Source organism: Anabas testudineus, chromosome 7 (assembly GCF_900324465.2).
Source record: "Anabas testudineus chromosome 7, fAnaTes1.2, whole genome shotgun sequence".
Classification (NCBI taxonomy): domain Eukaryota; kingdom Metazoa; phylum Chordata; class Actinopteri; order Anabantiformes; family Anabantidae; genus Anabas; species Anabas testudineus.
Window position 1 is genome coordinate 22,711,244 of NC_046616.1, and position 17,309 is coordinate 22,728,552.

Consider the following 17,309-nt stretch of genomic DNA (forward strand, 5'->3'; position numbering starts at 1 on the left):
GCAGAAATAAATCAACGACTTCTTTTCATCTTTTACATGCCATCAAGATATTTGAACAAACACACCAGTATGTGTTGGGGGAGATCCAGAAAGTTGGGTGCACTCACTTAGCTACATGGTACATGGGACAAAATTCCACAAAAACAGGAAAAATCAGTGATGACATGAAGACATGACGGGAAAATAAATTCACATTAACCTCTTGTACCCGCACACAAACACACACACACTCCAGCCATCAGGCGTTTCTATTTCTACATTTCACACCTGGGACTGCACAGTGTCTGCTTATAGCCTCACGTACTCTGCCATGCATTAGCCACATCCAATCTCGCTCATGACAAACTAGCTGTTGAAATGTGCTTGCAGCATCTGAGCCTCCTGTAGGGCTGGGACTGTAGGGTCTACAATCATGTGATTTGCTGGAAGAGTCCCCCCCCCCCCCCCCCCCCCAATCCCTCCTTTCCCCTCCTCCACCCACCTCACAGGCCTGCCCTGAGTGGCCTTTGCTAGGCTATGTTTCCTGGAAAAGGGGCCTACTGGACAGGCTGTGAGGCCTAGGCAGGGATACATTGGCTCATTGAGAAAAACAAAAACACAGAGGGGCGGTGGGAAGACTCTCCCCTCTTACATAACTCTGCCTCCATGACAGAGAGAGAGCGAGAGAGAGGGGAAAAAAAGTTCCCCGCCACAATGCAAAGAAAAACCTGTCCATCCGCCTCTCCTCAGCTTGCAAAGGCTGAGGCACTTCAGGACTGGAATTTGAGCAACGCTGAAAGCAGCAGTGCTTACTTGCAGTTGCACAATAGTTGCAACTCTTCAGACACAGTCTACCACCACCACAGGCAGGTCAAACAGCAGTCTGAATCTGAATGTACACTAGGAAATATCACAGTCAAAGCCCGTCACTGAAGAGAGTTTTATTTGGTACTAATGCTGTTTAGGTGCGAGTGTAATACATTAAAACATGATGTAACACGCCACGGTAATGTTAGTGTTGTGTTGTTGTGTTACAGCAGTGGTGATGTGTTTACTGTATCCCTGAAGTCTCTCCTGTGGCCTGCACTGCCTCGCTGTGGCCAAATGTGAAGCTGCATGGAGATTTTAGGGCATGTGCAGAATTTTAAGAAAAATTCTCCAAAACTCATTCTTATATGAAAGTGTGTGATTTATTAGAAAGGCGAGCCTTCTAACAAATCACCTACATGAGCCTACAAACTTGAAGTGAAGTGAATATGTCTGCACTGCTGCCCATGCTGTTCTATGAGTCTGACAGCACACATCTAGTTTTAGAGAATATTTAAACTAAAAACCATTTGAAAAAAGTTAAATACTTAATTTGAAAATGTTACTTAGGAGGAAAACCAATTTAAATAATTGATTTAAAAAAATAAACCATGTATCCACCAATTTTATACCACACACCTGCCCAGGGTGCATTCATTTGAGCAGTTATATCAACAGAAATGCTTGGTATATATTGATGGGAGAATTTTGTTGGTTACCCTTTGAATAATAAGAATGATTCCAGGTCCTACTTTCTATTTTAATACCCTTTATGATATATCTGATATTCTCTAAAGCACTTTGTAACATCAGTTTTGAGTGTTTTTGTTTCTTGGTCATATTCTTATATTGCTATGCTATTAAAAAGGTATTACCCTGTTATTATTAACCAAATCCTGCAGAAACATTAAGACAATGTTTCATATTAAAAGTTATCCTGTCTTGTTGTTCCTTGCTTTTAAACCCGAATGTGACAAAAAACATAAATTATAACAATAGCTAGTCAGGCTAATAAATTACAAATATCTATAGCACCTTCCAGACCACTTATCATGTGAAATTTCATGACTATTATGAATACAGATGTGGCTCAGAGCTGCACCTTTGCAATGAATGTCCATTCAAACACAATCAATTCAGGAGTCAAACTCTGGCTGCTGCTCGATCAGGATGGTCAAATCATTTGCTCTCTTGGAGGCCGGATCCAGACAGGACACGCCCAGAGCTATCAGGCACAACCACACCTGCAACACACACACACAGACACACAGATGAGATTATTGATTATTGATTAGTAATCATTAATCAACCAGATGAAGATCCCATCCATATTCAAGTGATGTGGGACAGCTTTTCTGTTCTGTTGCCGAAAAGACGCAGATCTCTTAGAAGCCGCCGACTAATGACAAGTTATCAAAAGTTCTTATCTAAAAGAACATTACTAGAAAAAGTTGACAACAAGAAATAGCTGACCATAAGAAAAAGTATACAAAAAATAAAACTGAAAAATGCTGAGGCCAAAAATAAATGACAGAAAAGGGGGAAAAAAGCTGCAAGGAAGATGAAAAGATTAATGAAGGACTGGGAAAAGGAAACTGTGAAAATCCTGAAGTAGACAGTAAATGGTGGAAGAAGACGAGTAACAGAAACAAAAACAATTAGTCATATTGGAAAAATTACAAGACTAGGAGCACTCCTGAGGCTTCAACAAACACACTGAAAAATGAATAAATCCAAACAAATGAAGGTTGTGTGGCGATTTAAAAACAGCCGTCATGTCTGATTTTATAATGGGACAAAATGGGAGATTTAGACGGCACTGTCTCGACAGTTGGTCAAGCCATTCAAAGACCATTAGTCCTGTCATTTAGAGAGGCATATAACCAGAAAGAGGACAAGTTTTCCTATGTTTTAACATTTCTTTTTGGAAATATGAAAGCTGACTGAAGAAAGGAAAAAAGAAGCAATAAAGTTGATAAAAGTTGAAGGGGAGGCCTCACAGTGAGAGTTTCATTCCTCACTCTAGCTGCACCATTCACTGTTCAAACTAATGCAGAAGTTGAAAATGAAGCAAAAGATACCTAAAACTTCAAAAAGTATAAAAGAAACAAAGAAGCTGACTTTAAACGAAAATGTTGAAAGTGTGTGCACCCGTTTAACACTGAACTGACGTTTGTATGAAAAAGTATAACGATACAGGAAACTGACGAAAAGAGGAGAGCTGAAAGGAAGTTGAATGATGACTCTCATAGACTGCCATTAAAAAAACTGAAAGCATTGAGGACTAATTAACAAAGAAACAGGTAGAATAATAATAAAAAGAATATAGAAGATAACAACAGTGACAACACAACAAGAACACATTCAGGGTTAGAAGAAGTAGTAGAAGTTTAAAAATGACTCAAACAATTAGTGGACTATCAGCGTTCTTCGTTGATATACTCAACAATTAACCAACTAAACTTATCTATTGAAAAAGAAACATGCAAAATAACAGACGTGAAACTTCAGCCACAGTAAAATGTGTGTGGTCACGTCCTCTCTTTTACAGTCTAGTGTTACCTACCAAATATCCCACAAATGTCAGGTATGCTATGGAGAGGAACGCTGCCAGCACGTACAGCCACACACTGTTGAGCGCGGTCACATACACCACGACGAAGTAAATGTTGATGGCACATACGATCAAGATCACCAGACCCCCTCCGATCTTAAATACCCTGCAGAAAAGACACCAAATATGTTTAAAGTAAGAATAATGAATTCAACCTGGTAAAACTTTGCTTTTGTATTTTAGGATGAAGATGAATCTTACAGTCCGTTGGCGAAGTCGTTCATGAGAGAAGGCAAACTGGTGAATGTGAGGATGGGAATGAGGGCGAACGGCAGCTGTGAGTGAAGAAACAGAGTGGATATGCAATTTTTTTATTTAGTAAAGCCACTCCTTTCCTTCCTTTAGGGAAGCAAACCAGCAACAATTTGTACTATGTATAAAACTGTGTACACCCTAGACGTTTGAGTTTAAGATCAGAAGATAGATATGAAACAAAAGTTCAGAATTTCTGTTTCTATTTGATACAGGAAACATATGTACAGCACATGACACATGCTTTCCACGTTTTTACTGCAGAGTACCTCGGTTGTTTGTTTTGGGTGGTTTCTTCCTTTAATCTCTTCTTCAGCAGGTGAAATGCCTGTTCAGCTGGTTTAAGATCCAATGACCAACTTGGTCAGACCAAACCGTCCACTTTACCTCTCGGATCTAGTCCTCTGTCGAGCTGGCAGTGTGTCAAAATGTTTCTGTTCACCTCTGAATTCAAGCAAAACCAAGCCATGACACTACCTCCACCATGCTTCACAGATGAACTTGGCTTGGATCATGAGCAGATTCTTTCCTCTGTCACACTAGATGTTATTCTTGGTCTCATGAGCACATAAAACTTTGTTCCAGTCCCTTCATGGCTCATCTCTGTACTTTTCTGCAAATTCGAACCTGGCGTTACAATAATTACTGCTGATAAGGAGTTTGCTCCTTGTGATATAGCCTCAGTATTTCTGCTCACAAAGACTTGTTGTTCAGCACAACAGTGGTTTCTTTCTTTTTCAGGATATTTTACATGGTTGGACAGGATATGGCCAACGTTTGTGTGTATAGGTGTGTGTAATAACTCTGAATTTTCCTCTCTTTTCTCAGATTGAAAATGGGTGCTTTTCTTCTAAAGACAGTGGTCTGGTTTTCATGTTCCTTTTAGCATGAAGTGCAGTCCTCACTGGACAAACCCAAAACTAAAACCAACAATAGTCACTTGGAGCTATTGATTGTTTCAACACTCAATCTAACAAAACACCAGGACAACAAAAAAGCATTGTTATGTTCTACATTAGATGTATCTGAAGTAAACATCTTCAAATAAAATAGAAAATACTGAACCTTTGTCTGATATTCATTTTTTGATTTTAAACTTTCATGTCTTCAGTGTACAGCAAACACAAATAATTTATTTATTCATCAATACTTTCAAGCTGACTGTATGTGGTTTCAGAAAAATACACAGTAATGAAAAGAAACTGAAAATGAAAAGGTTTCCATACATTATCATTTAGATATTACACACAAAGGTTTTAGCTAATTTAGATGAAGCTTGAAGGGTGTGATTGGTCCCAAACCTATTCTGCAGCACAAGCTCAAATAAACTGTATAAAATGTAGAATAATAAGGCAAAAGTATTGTCAGTGACGAGAAGAACAAGGTGTTTAGCAACAGATGGTATGATCCACACAGGGTCCTGATCACAACATCATATAGAGTCAGTCTGATTAGGTTTAGTCTATTTACTGTAGTTCAGATAAATTTCACTCATAATTAAAATCCATTTAAGGCATTATTTTTATAGTAAGTAGTAACACTAATTTCTTATACGTTTGGCCTTTAATAGTATTTTATATGGTCTGATTTCAGTATTGAACCTGATTTTTTTCAAAGCCTCTCATACCTGGGTCCTCCACTTTTTTAGTATTTAACCCCTGTAAATTTGAGGTACTTGCGGGAGAGATGAAGAGTGATAAAATGTATGCATTGTGCAGTAGAAGCCTGAGTATGGGCACAATACACTGAGTCCTACATTTCCCATTATGTAACTTGGGAATGGCAGTGAATGTTTGAATAAAGCAGCTAGTGAACTGCGCCTCACCTGCATACTCTGCAGCACGTTGAGGAAGTCGTTCATCCCTGTTAGGTGCTGCACGTCCTGGAAGATGGCCACAAGTAGGGTGGGAGTGATGGCGAGGGAGCGCGTCAACAACACCCGAGCGAAACGCGACCAACGCAGGTTCAAGAAACCCTGAAAACAGGAAAATACATCAGTAACATTTACATACAAACTGCACTTGTATATGACTGTTTCAACAGTGTGTAGCTGCGGACTGGTCAAACCGCCCTGAATGACCCCACCAAAACCACTTGATGGTTTTAATGTTGTGGCTGATCAGTGTATACAAGTACCTCACTTAAATAAAAAAGCTAGATTCCACTCAGGATGTTTGGATGTGAAGCCACCAAAACAAGCCACAACTAAAACAAAAATTCAGTGTGGGAGAAAGAAAAATCTGTGACCACTGACCAATGTAAAGGACTAAGAATTTTCCACTGTTTGTGCAGTTTGTGTGTGTGTGCTGATTTCCTCCTCTTTCCACTGACCTCCATGACAAACTGGCCGGAGTATGTTCCAGTCATGGTGGAGCTCTGACCAGCTGCAAGAATCCCCACGGCCCAGATGTAGAGCGCTGCCGGACCGAAGAAACAGCCCAGCACCACTCCCTGCCACAGACATGCAAACATGGAGAAAGGTCAAGAAACTGAAGCCAAGAAAACAAATTCAGCATTCAGACATACGCATAGCAGAAGACATAGTTTCATGTACCTTCAGAAACAGGACAGCAGCCCAACACTATAAAAAACCTCTGGTCGCAGGTTAGTGTAATACTAAACTAATACTAATCCCAGCATGGGTACACTACACTGAATCTGTACCCACAGATGGACAACAATGTCAAACTCATGTGAGTGTGTGTTTTTATGATCAGACTTTGCTAGTAAAGAAAGATTAAAGAAGAAGATTTCCCTTCTTTAAAGAGGGCAGGGTCTATCAGACTTGGACCTGATCATCGTCCAGTCAACTGAAACACCTTTAACTTTCTTTTCAAATGAATTGATACTCTTAGGTACACATACTGTTATATTTAAGATTGGCTCATTATTACTAAAAATCGATAAATAGGTGTATTTTTTGTCTCATTAGTTTAAATAGGTTCAGTTTAACATGAAATTCTGATCAAATCTTACATTAAATTTATGCAGACATGTCTAAGACATTTCAAACAGTCCTGTATCTTTCAAACTCAACACTGAAATCTTAGAGTAATTACTGCTACACTCAACACTGTGTCTCAGGTGCTAGTTAAGTTATCCTTCTGAGCAGAACAAACCAAAAAAGAAACCAAAGACTCACCCCTTTGTAGATGTCCACCTCTAGAGTCTCATTGTTCAGAGGAAATAAATCTGAATGAGGACTGCCTGTTTGATTGCAGACGTTGTACTGGAATTAAAACACACACACACACACACACACACACACACACACACACACACACACACACACACACACACACACCCAGACACAACTGTGGCAATGCAGCTTAAGAAATGACAAATAGATGGCCTAAAGTGTAAGTTATGGTAGAGGATAGGATAGAATACTCACCACCTCTATGTTTGTGCGTTGGTAGAAAGCCTCAGCGAAGACAGCCACCACAAACACATTAATTAGGAAAGACACAAAGAGTGCAATGGTCGACTCAATGAAGAAATACTTGTTGGCCTCTTTAACTTCTTTCTTGTTTGATCGATCCACTTCTCTAGACTGAGGGGACATTTAAACATTCAATGATTCCCTCAGCCAATTACAAATAAGGGAATATGGCATCTCTCGATGAGTTGATCACACCTTGACAAGAGCAGAGTGGAGGTAAATGTTGTGAGGCATGATGACAGCTCCCACGATGCCAACAGCCTGAATGAGCTGAACAGGCCCACATCCCTTGCAGTACGGCACAAACATCCCCATCAGCAGCTGGCCTTGGTCTGGACTCACTGTTACATACTGACATAGAGGGAGCGGATAGTTGCTGCATAATCTACAAAAGCACGTGCAGACATTTGTACTGTCCACTATCGATGAGACTAAAAACATGAGCACAGGCAGAGGCATGTGAGGAGACCAGAAAGAAAATGATAGAGAGGCACGTTAAAGGTAAAGACTATAGGAGAATCTAAAACACAAACACAGACAACTTCCAAAGAGATTCAAGCTGAAGTCCAAGACAGTGAGCGCCACTGTTGAAAGGAAACACACAGGCTGGAATTAGCTAAAATACATGTGAACAAGCTGCAGTGTTTCTAGGAGAAAGTCCCTGAAACCGATGAGACTAGACAGGAGCTGTTTTACATGTCACGTCAACTCTCTCCTCCCACGCGGCAAGGTATAAACAAATGTGTCCCCATCTGTTTGTTTAGCGCTAATTAGCAAATGTTAGCATGCTAAAAACATAAACCAAACACGCTTGGTAAACATTATTTCTGCTTACGTTGGCATCTCCAATGCGAGCACGTTGGACTGCCGTTTAGTCAGAATGGGAACTTTTTAACCAGTCTGTCATTCATTTGTGTCCGACCTGAACCGACGCAGCTGAGTTTGTACAGAAGCTACATAACCACCTCATCATTTTCATTTTAATAGCACTTTAAACCTTGTACCTCATATCCAAAGGTAATGGCCATGACAGTAATGAGCAAACCAAAAAAGGCTTCCAGCTTCCTGAGACCTGCAGAAATATAAATGAGGATGTTACAGTAATGTACTGTACATTATTCCACATTATTAGTCATTTAAAAACAAGCCCTGTTTAACACAACCCACCATACTTGTCCAAGAACAGGAAGACAAAGGTGTCGATGATAGTGATAAGGACACCGCCCCACAACGGGATCCTATGGGTGAAGAAAGGCATACTAAACATTCAACATCAGGGGGACACGGCAAATACATCATCACAGCGTCACAGCAGTCACTACTGTATATCTATGACTGAGTGTGTTTACACCACCTGCCAGAGGAAAGGAGGTTAAACGCGATGGCGCAGCCAATGACTTCCTGCATGTCCGAGCCAATGATGGCCAGCTCCACCATCAACCACAGGATAATACGAGGCACCTAAACAGGTGGCGCAGGTCAGTGTCACATCGTATCATGCACAAGGAGTTTCACACTAATTTTAAACATGGATATTTAGTTTATTTATCATGAGTAGGACTGATCAGCCTATAAGAACGATTTCTGTATATAATGTCTTGACAAGAGCATCTCCCAGGTAGCATCTAGCATTTTTTTACCCATCTTAGAGACAAAAGTCAGGATACCTTGGCTTTTAGTTATTAGTTTTAGTGACTTTCTTCCAGCTTTACATCATGTAGGGTTACTGGGCAAAACCTGACCTGTGGCTTTAAAAAGGAGCAGTTTATGTAAATGAACCCTCACTGGACCTGTCGGACAGAATCTGGATTTTCAACCGTGCCTCCACCTATTCTCAACACTTTACATTTAACTGCTGTCTCATACTGTTTGATCCATGAATTAAAACTCTCAAAATAACAGCATTGGTATTTTCAGGAAACTAGAGCTACTACATTTTACAACCTCGCAGATCATGTCTTTATTACTGCTGAGGATACTCTGGTGATGCACTATATTTGGAAAGCAAAGGGACAAAAACTGATGAAAATAGTAAACACAGTGCGATTTGACACAGTAAGAAAGTCATCAACAGCTGACATTAGTGATATAACAGACTCACAGTGTGGTACTGGCGGTTGCAGACTTCAGCCAGGTGCATCCCAGTCACCACACCCAGCCGAGCTGCCAGCCTCTGCAGCAGCAGGCCGATGACAGTGGCTCCCAGCAGCACCCAGAGGAGCTGACGGGACGAGAACAGAGTCCGAATTTGTCAATTGGCCTTATTATGAGCTCAAGGTCAATATAATTCTGATCTTGTAATGTGAGGTTCTCCATTATTTCCAGCCTGTAGTTATAAACTAATGTGTGAATTAAGGTTTTTGTTCTTTAACAATCTGTTTATGTGTTTTATTTCCGAATTCAAATTTACAGAACCCTGATCCTCTTCTTCTCACTAGTGAGCAAGACATGTTGGGGACCATCTTGAACATATGCAGATTGTTCAGATCTGTTTGCATGCAGAGGCTAGCAGATGGTTAACGTCTTTCTTCTGATCTAACTGCTCCTGATTTACATTTATATACAAAGACATTTGATATTTTGTAGATTACTGAAGTGGAAAGAAGTTTAAAAAGCCTAAAAGTAGAAATAAATAAGCTGTGCTCATTCAGGCACTCAGTAGTCTGCTACTTACTGTAGAATTTAGGTCAGTACTTAGTGACCCCCCTTTGACAGATATCACAGCTTGCAAACACTTAAGTAGTCGGCTTTTTATTGTTGATTAAGGGGGATTTTTCCTACCCCAGCAGATCAGTTCTGAGATATTTATAGGCTGTGTTGCACCCACAGTATATTTCAGATCTACCCGCACATGATGTTTGGATCAGGGGCCTCTGACAGTTGTCCCTATAACGTCCTCTGAAGTAGTGAATTAGGGAATGCCCTGCTCAAGTCTGCTCAAGCAAGACCCAGAACAAGACCAAGAGCCAGCCATCAGGACTTTGAGGAATTCACAGGCTGCACATTTGTCTTTGAACCATGTATTGCTATAGTTTCTAAGACTACTACTATACTGGTGATTTTCCACTGTGGCTACTTGTTAATTGATCTAATTAACCAACAGATCTTTGAGCTGCTGCCACATTGGTGTTCTCTTTCTGTTTAGGTTGCCCACACTTTGGGTCAGGTCTAATTATCCCCAGTCTGTTGAGATCAGGTCCAGATTTCTTTGGTCCCCCTGAGGTCTTTTTTGAAAATGAGTTCATGCATGTCAGGTTCAGGTCCAGTTTCGACTGGTCTGTTTTGAGTCAGGTCCAAACCTTTTATATAGGTTATAGTCGGAAGTGAAGAAGTCTTTTTGATGAGGGATAAATTGAGAAAACAATCCAGTTGCCACTGAGTAACTCTGGAATAGTTGGTGATCTATTTTGAGGTTTGCTTTGGATCATTGTCCTGTTGTAGTCCAGCACCTAGTTCAGTTCTGTGCCTGACTACAATTTACATGAAATCAAGAATTTGATGATATTTAGTGAATTTATTTTATATTATGCACCTTTTTGAACATTGTATTTTGATTCTTCTTGACTCTTTGGAGTCTCTTCTCCCCTTGTTGTCAATTTACAGGTAGTTTTTCTGGGAAATGTTGCATTTTAAAACACATAACCACACAATTCATCCTAACAATACTGGGAGTTTAGGGACAGTACATAGTGTAGGTCACTTGTGTTTCGAAACCCAAACCTACAAAAAACAAACAACAAAAACAAAACCAACACAGAGGTATAAACTGAAGTGTGGCTCAAAAATCAAGGTCTGAACTGAACAGGATGCATACCAAAACAAAATAATCAAATTATCAAACACTGAAATGACAGTCAAGCTTAAGGCCAAGTTCTAACTAAAAGTTTTACTATGTGTGAACAATGGCAGACCTTCCCATCCATTTCCTTTAACTCAATGGGAGCTGCAACACAGGGAACTCCGGCAAAACAAACAAAGGCTCACTGAAAGCTGGACCTGCTTCAACCTTTTCTGCAACACAACATGACGTCATCTGGCAACATACTGCACGTGTGATTCCTGTGCATGCTGACATGCACTTGTGGTGATTTGTGCTGTATTTCTGCTGATGCAACAAACCTCTGGGTTGTCGTTTGACAACCTATGAGCTTTATCCACACACTCCATTACTCCATCTGGACTTAAATGCAGTCGGTCTGAACGAAGCTCTTGTGCCACTCACACTGAATATTTACTCAATTTAACTAATCATGTCCGGAGTGTGTTTACAGTTTTGATAGGTAAAGTGTTATATATATCAAAATATAATAAAAATATCAAACATTCCCAGTGCCAGCTTCTTAATTGTGAATACATATGAGCATTTTCATCTTCAGGGTTTGGAGCAGTACTGTAAGTCAGGCAACAACCTGAGAAGATCAAGTCACCTTGTGCTTTGGGAGGTTTCACTCATTTCTGATACTTAGTAGACCCATCAGCTGATTAGGCAAGAACATTATCAAACATGAAAATAATCATTACTTGCAGTCCTACCTTGAAGCCAGCTTTAGCACCAGACTGCAGGTCAGACTCGATGTTCCCGGGGTCCAGGTAGGCTATGCTCATCAGAAAGCCCGGCCCAGTGAAGGCCCACAGTTTACGGAGACTAATACCTCTCTACAAGAGAGTGAAGTACAAACTGTAACACTAAGGAAATCAACAGCTATCTGGAAATTAGCACTTTTGAAATCAGAGGTGGGTGATATGGATTCACCAACCAGTCAAGTTGCAGTTTCCATGCATATTTATTTATGTTCATATTCTAATCAGTCCATTCATGATCCTAAGTGGACATCTGTGCTTAATTTGAAGATATTCACTCATGGCGTTCACACTTATACAATAGGACAGATGAAAGGAAAACCTGAAAACATAATGGTCACAGCCACGGCTGACACCAGCAGACAGGCATAACAATATCTTACAGCACTGGAAGAGGTCACTAATTAACAGTTATATCTTGTTCTGGTTCAGCTAAGAAATAGTGACTATTGTGAATTTATTACGTCATCACATCAGTCGCTGCCAATAAACTATACTGTATAAAACTGTCCCATACTTTACAGCCATATTAAATTACAATAAAGGGATAAGCACCACAGTTTGAAATGTACGCAACAGGAGGCTGACATGTTTGTGTTGTCTCATGGTATACCATCATACGTAGTAGTACTGGTACTTCTTTGTTACCTCATTGTTCTCCTCGGGAACAGGCACCCTCTCTTCAAAGTAAGTACTGGAAACAGGTTCATTATTCTGTTTCTGGAGGAAAACTGAGGGGGCAGCGACTCTGTGAGTGTGTGTGGTCTGGATCACTGCGTTCTCTCTAGCCACGTCATCAGCTGAAATTTGACACACACCTTGTTAAACTACAAAAAAATGTTACATCACCTATAATTCACCAATGTAGTAAACACACACAATAATAATTTGGCACCTTAGTGTATTTCATGAAACTCATGAGCCCTAACAGAACAAAAAAAGAACTGTCTACAAATTAAACATCCACACCTTGTTCTCCAGTTTGTTGCGGCTCCTGATCTGTGGGAATACTGGGAGGCAGAGAGGAGATGTGGATGTTCTCAGAAGAAGGGTCTCTGGCTGGAAGCAAAAACGTAATTATGCTGCAAGCACCGTCACTTACATGTGTGATAACAGTACACACAAAACAAAATCCTTCACACTCCTCACTATTACAGAAAAAGGTGCACAGGTGATCACCAGGTTAGCTGCTCATTGAGACCCAAGACCTGGCTGGATTAAGGTAACAGGGGGCCTGCAGCATGGCCTGGCAGTGCTACGCTACTTATGGTGTGAGAGTGGTGAAAGAGAACCAATGCAAACCAACGTGAAAACATCGTCGTAACACTGAAGTACTGTGGCGAGAGCATGATACACTGTGTATCTTTATTAAAACAGTTTGATGAGTTAGGCTGCTCAACTAGTCACGCAGCTCTTGTCTCACTTGTATGGTGAAAAAGTGCCTACAGTCAGTTGATGTGGAGTGAAACCAGGGCTTGTGAGGGGTGGGGGTGGGGTAAGTTCTTGCTACGCTGGTTCATACTGCAATGTAATCCAACCTTGCTTTCACAGCAAAACAGCAAGTTCCTGTAAGAATTTTATGGGAATCTTATCTTCCATTGAACCAGAGGAAATGATAATGTCATTAAGCATGATAAGGTCAATACGAACTTTGTCACACTATAAATTCTTGTTAAAATGTTGCTAACAAATAGGGGTGGCAGAGGTACACAAGCCCAGTACTCAGGTTACAGCTGAAGTACATTTAGATTTAGTTATTTGGCAGATGCTTTTATCCAAAGCGACTTACAAGTGAAGTACAAAGCATGGAAACATCTAAGCCCAGGAGAGGAACTTTAAAGTAAAGTGTTCTAGAAAGAGCTGATTCACTTTCATAGGGTAAAAGTGTAAGATTTTAGTTCATTTTTTAAAGGTTTTAAGTGCAGAGAAAGATTTAAGTACTAGGACTAAGCGCTACGATTAGCTTGAAGTAGAAAGGAACATGTATTCCACTAAAACAACTGGTGTCTACAGGCATCTGAGAGAGTTACTCATAAACTCATTGAACTTTTTCCTTTTTCCATTTCCTCTCAGCAGCAATAAGAAGCACACCTGTGAAGCTACAGGGGGAAACATGTTTTTATTTCACATGTGCTATAAACTGCAAATAAACTTTCATAGAGATGGAAAATATGGCAAAGAAAATGATGACTAATTAACACAATGATCTGTGACACCTAGGGATTTAGGGTGGAACATGATCAGCAGCTGTCAAGTGACAGGAAGGAAAACAGTTTATTTGCCTTCCCTGTGTTTCCGGCACTAACTACTCCCAGTGTAAAAATATTTTATTACAAGTGAAGGTCATGCATTGGAAACTTATTATGCCAAATGGCAAATGTTAATTTATAATTAATTGTTCATTTATAGCACTAGATCATGTGTATTAATGCATTATTGTGTGAACATCATTAATGTGCAAAAGTAGGGCTGATTTATTTATTTGGCTACTGTCAGGTAAATAATCCACAATAAATCATCATCATTTATTAAGTGAATATTTTGTATTAAGAATGCTAATACCTAGTAGTATAAATAAAAGTAACTTAAAATGGTAAAACTCAGCTAAAGCACTGTGTAAACTTAGTTAGTTAGGTTCCAGCACTGCAAGGACCCATGGAGGAAGATGCAACATGTGTCAAAGAGCTGAAGCAGAGAGCTCACCTGTCCGCAGGAAGGAGAACATCTTCATGACCCTCTGCAGGAAGCGTTAATCCTTCTCCTCACCACACATGTGCGCTACATTCCGGCACCACGTCCCTTTTCCCTTCCCTCTCTTCACCTCCCTGTCGTTTATGGAGAGCACGGACGTCCGGCAGGTTGGACATCGTCCCTCTGAAGACGTCGACTCAGCGCACAGGTGAAGAGGAGGAGGAGGAGGAGGAGGGTGGACCACGTGACCCGAGCTGATCCTGGACCTGGACCTGGAGCAAACGAGACTCACTGAGGAATGTCAATAAAACAGAGCTTAACCAGCTCATTAATGCACAAAGCTGCACATTTCGTGTAAATAACGTCTGTCTACCTGTTCGTTGAAAGGAATGTTATATGTAAATATATAGAGGTTTTACTTGTTTCTCTTCAAAATAAAAGTCTCAGCAAAGAACAAGGTCGATTTCCGGCCACACCTTTCACAATAAACCATAGTCTGTAATGGGAATTTCTACAGGCACAGGGACACAGTCTTTTGTCAGCTTAAATATAGGTTTTAGAATTTTTTGGGGGGCAAAGCAAGATATTTAAAGACATCAGATTCCTTTTTTTGATGGACATTTATCACAATTTTAAATTGTTCAATTTAAAAGTGTTTTTTCTCTCCCCAGCACATGATCATAGGTTATTGCCTCTCTCTCTCTATCTCTATCCTTCTTTCAGGTTCTCACCATGAGAAGAGGCTGAATGTTCCAGGTCCTACTGGCTGCTTGCACCAGGAAGCTACTGCATTCTCCCTGATTGTGTCCTTATTGTGACTTACTATTATCACTATTTTGTGATTTTATATAAATAAAATTCAACTGAATTGAATTGAATTTGTAGAATAATAATAAAAACATACATTTACAAATAAAGAGATCAATATATCAATCTAATACTGAACTATAAAAGAACACACGTGGAGTTATGTAGAAAACAAGAAAGTGTTAAACATCCCATAATATTTTTCATAATTTCAAAGTAGCCACATTTTGCTTTGATGACAGCTTTGAAAACTATGCACACATTTTGCTAGTCTGCACTAACAGGACTATTGACTCTATAGCCACAGAGCGCTTCATGTGCTTTAATCTTTAAAGCACATTAAGAAGGCAAAAAATGTCCCAAATTAACCTTATAAACCATCCCAGGTGACTACCCTGTGAATGAGTGTGTCAAAGCTTATTTTATTTTTTATGTAATGTAGTGTAGCTACCTTGGACAGTCTAAAATAAAATAAAATAAAAACATAGAAAATATATTCAGGGTTATTTAACACATTTATACATAATTCTATATTTATTTTGTCACAATTTCAGTGTTTTCAGTGTCAATGTACAATGTTGAAAATAAGAAAAACACTAAAGTGCACTTTAGTGTTTAGACTGTAAAGTGCCTCGAGATAACTGTTGTGAATTGGTGCTATACAAATAAAACTGAATTGAATTGAATTGAACTAAAGGAAAAGTTGAGTCCAGACTTTTTCTGTAGAGCACAACTCATTAGTTGATAATAGAACAGTTTTTGTTTGTTCAACTGTTATTCTAATGCTAAAAATTAGTTTTGATGTAAAAATGATAACCATTAGCTACAGCATTTTCAAACAGGATAATTTCAAATGATTGAATTCTAATTAATTATATTTATTATTTTATTTTATTTTATTTTATTTTATTTTATTTTATTTATTTTATAATCTATTAGCGGAGCAAAACAAAATGCTATGATAGTTTCACCAGGAGGTTCAGGCTGATCTGACAAGCATTTCTCACTGCATTCTGAATTTTAATAAAGTGAATTATTTTCATAATGAAGATAATTGTTAGTTACAGTTTTATATGAAATATTTGAACACTTTTGACAAAGTGGTATTAAAAGTTTTAATATACCTGCTGACAAATCAGTTTAATCCATAACCAGTACACAGTTGACCTCAGATATTCCAGTGGCCACTGTTGTCTGTCTTACCATCTTTCTTTCTTCTGAGGGGAGATGATATAATATGTTTATACCAAAATAATACAGAGGAAGACTTAATCACAAACCTTATCAGACACCTTGCAGTGATGCAGCTTCCTCCTGCTGCAGGTATTTGTACGCCCTCTAGCAGCACAAAGGAGCCTGTGTTGTTTTCATGTCCTACAAAGACAGAAAATGGTTTCATACCAAGGGAGTGGTGAGCAGGAGCAGGGACTGCCACTGGGAGGCGACAAATGCAGACTGATTTGAATCTAGGAGGAGCTTTTGCACTGACAAGCTTCCAGGTTTCAAGTAAACACCAACAGAAACTCAAATGCTGGATCATTTTCCACCAGCGGCTCCAAGTGGTAGAGTCGTGTAGGCTGACTGTTCAGTCATCCTACTCTAACCCCTGAATGTGTTTTTCACTGCAGGCAGTTTAGACCTGTCATAGTAGGCAAAGCACTGGGGTGCTATTCTGTTCACACACAGCATATATGAGACTGAAGCAGATGTGTAGTTCATTCATCATACGTTTGATTATTTTCACATGTAACATAATGTCTGACTTCTATCAATCAGGACACACCAGATATGTGGTCCACATGTTCATGGTCCCTAGATGATAAATCCAGTGTTTAACCATACATATCAACCAGCAAATTATTCTGTTTAATCCAGACAAAACCATATTTTTGAAATATAAAATGAAATATAAAATGCATCACTGTGAAAGCCTGTGGTTTGTCTCCATTCAGTAAGGAACTGACAAAAGAACCAACAAGAAAAGTGGGTTGTCATGGTTCAGGAAGCAAAGTGTGTTGTCCACTTACCACAGAGATTTGGGGGGATTCACGCGCTCTTTCAGTCCACAACATGCAGCTTTTCATGTTTTAAGTCCACTATAATTTGGAGGGAAAAAAAGTGGTTACAATTAGCTCA

At 39.6% G+C, this 17,309-nt stretch overlaps 1 protein-coding gene across 1 annotated transcript; it reads right to left on the reverse strand.

The window, feature by feature from the left end:
• Positions 1 to 524: 524 nt before the first annotated feature.
• Positions 525 to 16,542, reverse strand: LOC113166733 (natural resistance-associated macrophage protein 2-like). The gene is made up of 17 exons (XM_026366860.2): positions 16,454 to 16,542; positions 14,379 to 14,632; positions 12,645 to 12,734; positions 12,324 to 12,475; positions 11,628 to 11,750; positions 9,196 to 9,315; positions 8,449 to 8,555; positions 8,262 to 8,332; positions 8,099 to 8,166; positions 7,290 to 7,445; positions 7,047 to 7,205; positions 6,795 to 6,881; positions 5,984 to 6,103; positions 5,478 to 5,627; positions 3,602 to 3,675; positions 3,353 to 3,506; positions 525 to 2,030 (listed from the first exon to the last, which is right to left on the reverse strand). Exons 2-17 carry the CDS (start codon positions 14,404 to 14,406, stop codon positions 1,923 to 1,925), a joined length of 1,767 nt encoding a protein of 588 aa, XP_026222645.1. The 5' UTR covers positions 14,407 to 14,632; positions 16,454 to 16,542; the 3' UTR covers positions 525 to 1,922.
• Between the last annotated feature and the right edge of the window lie 767 nt (positions 16,543 to 17,309).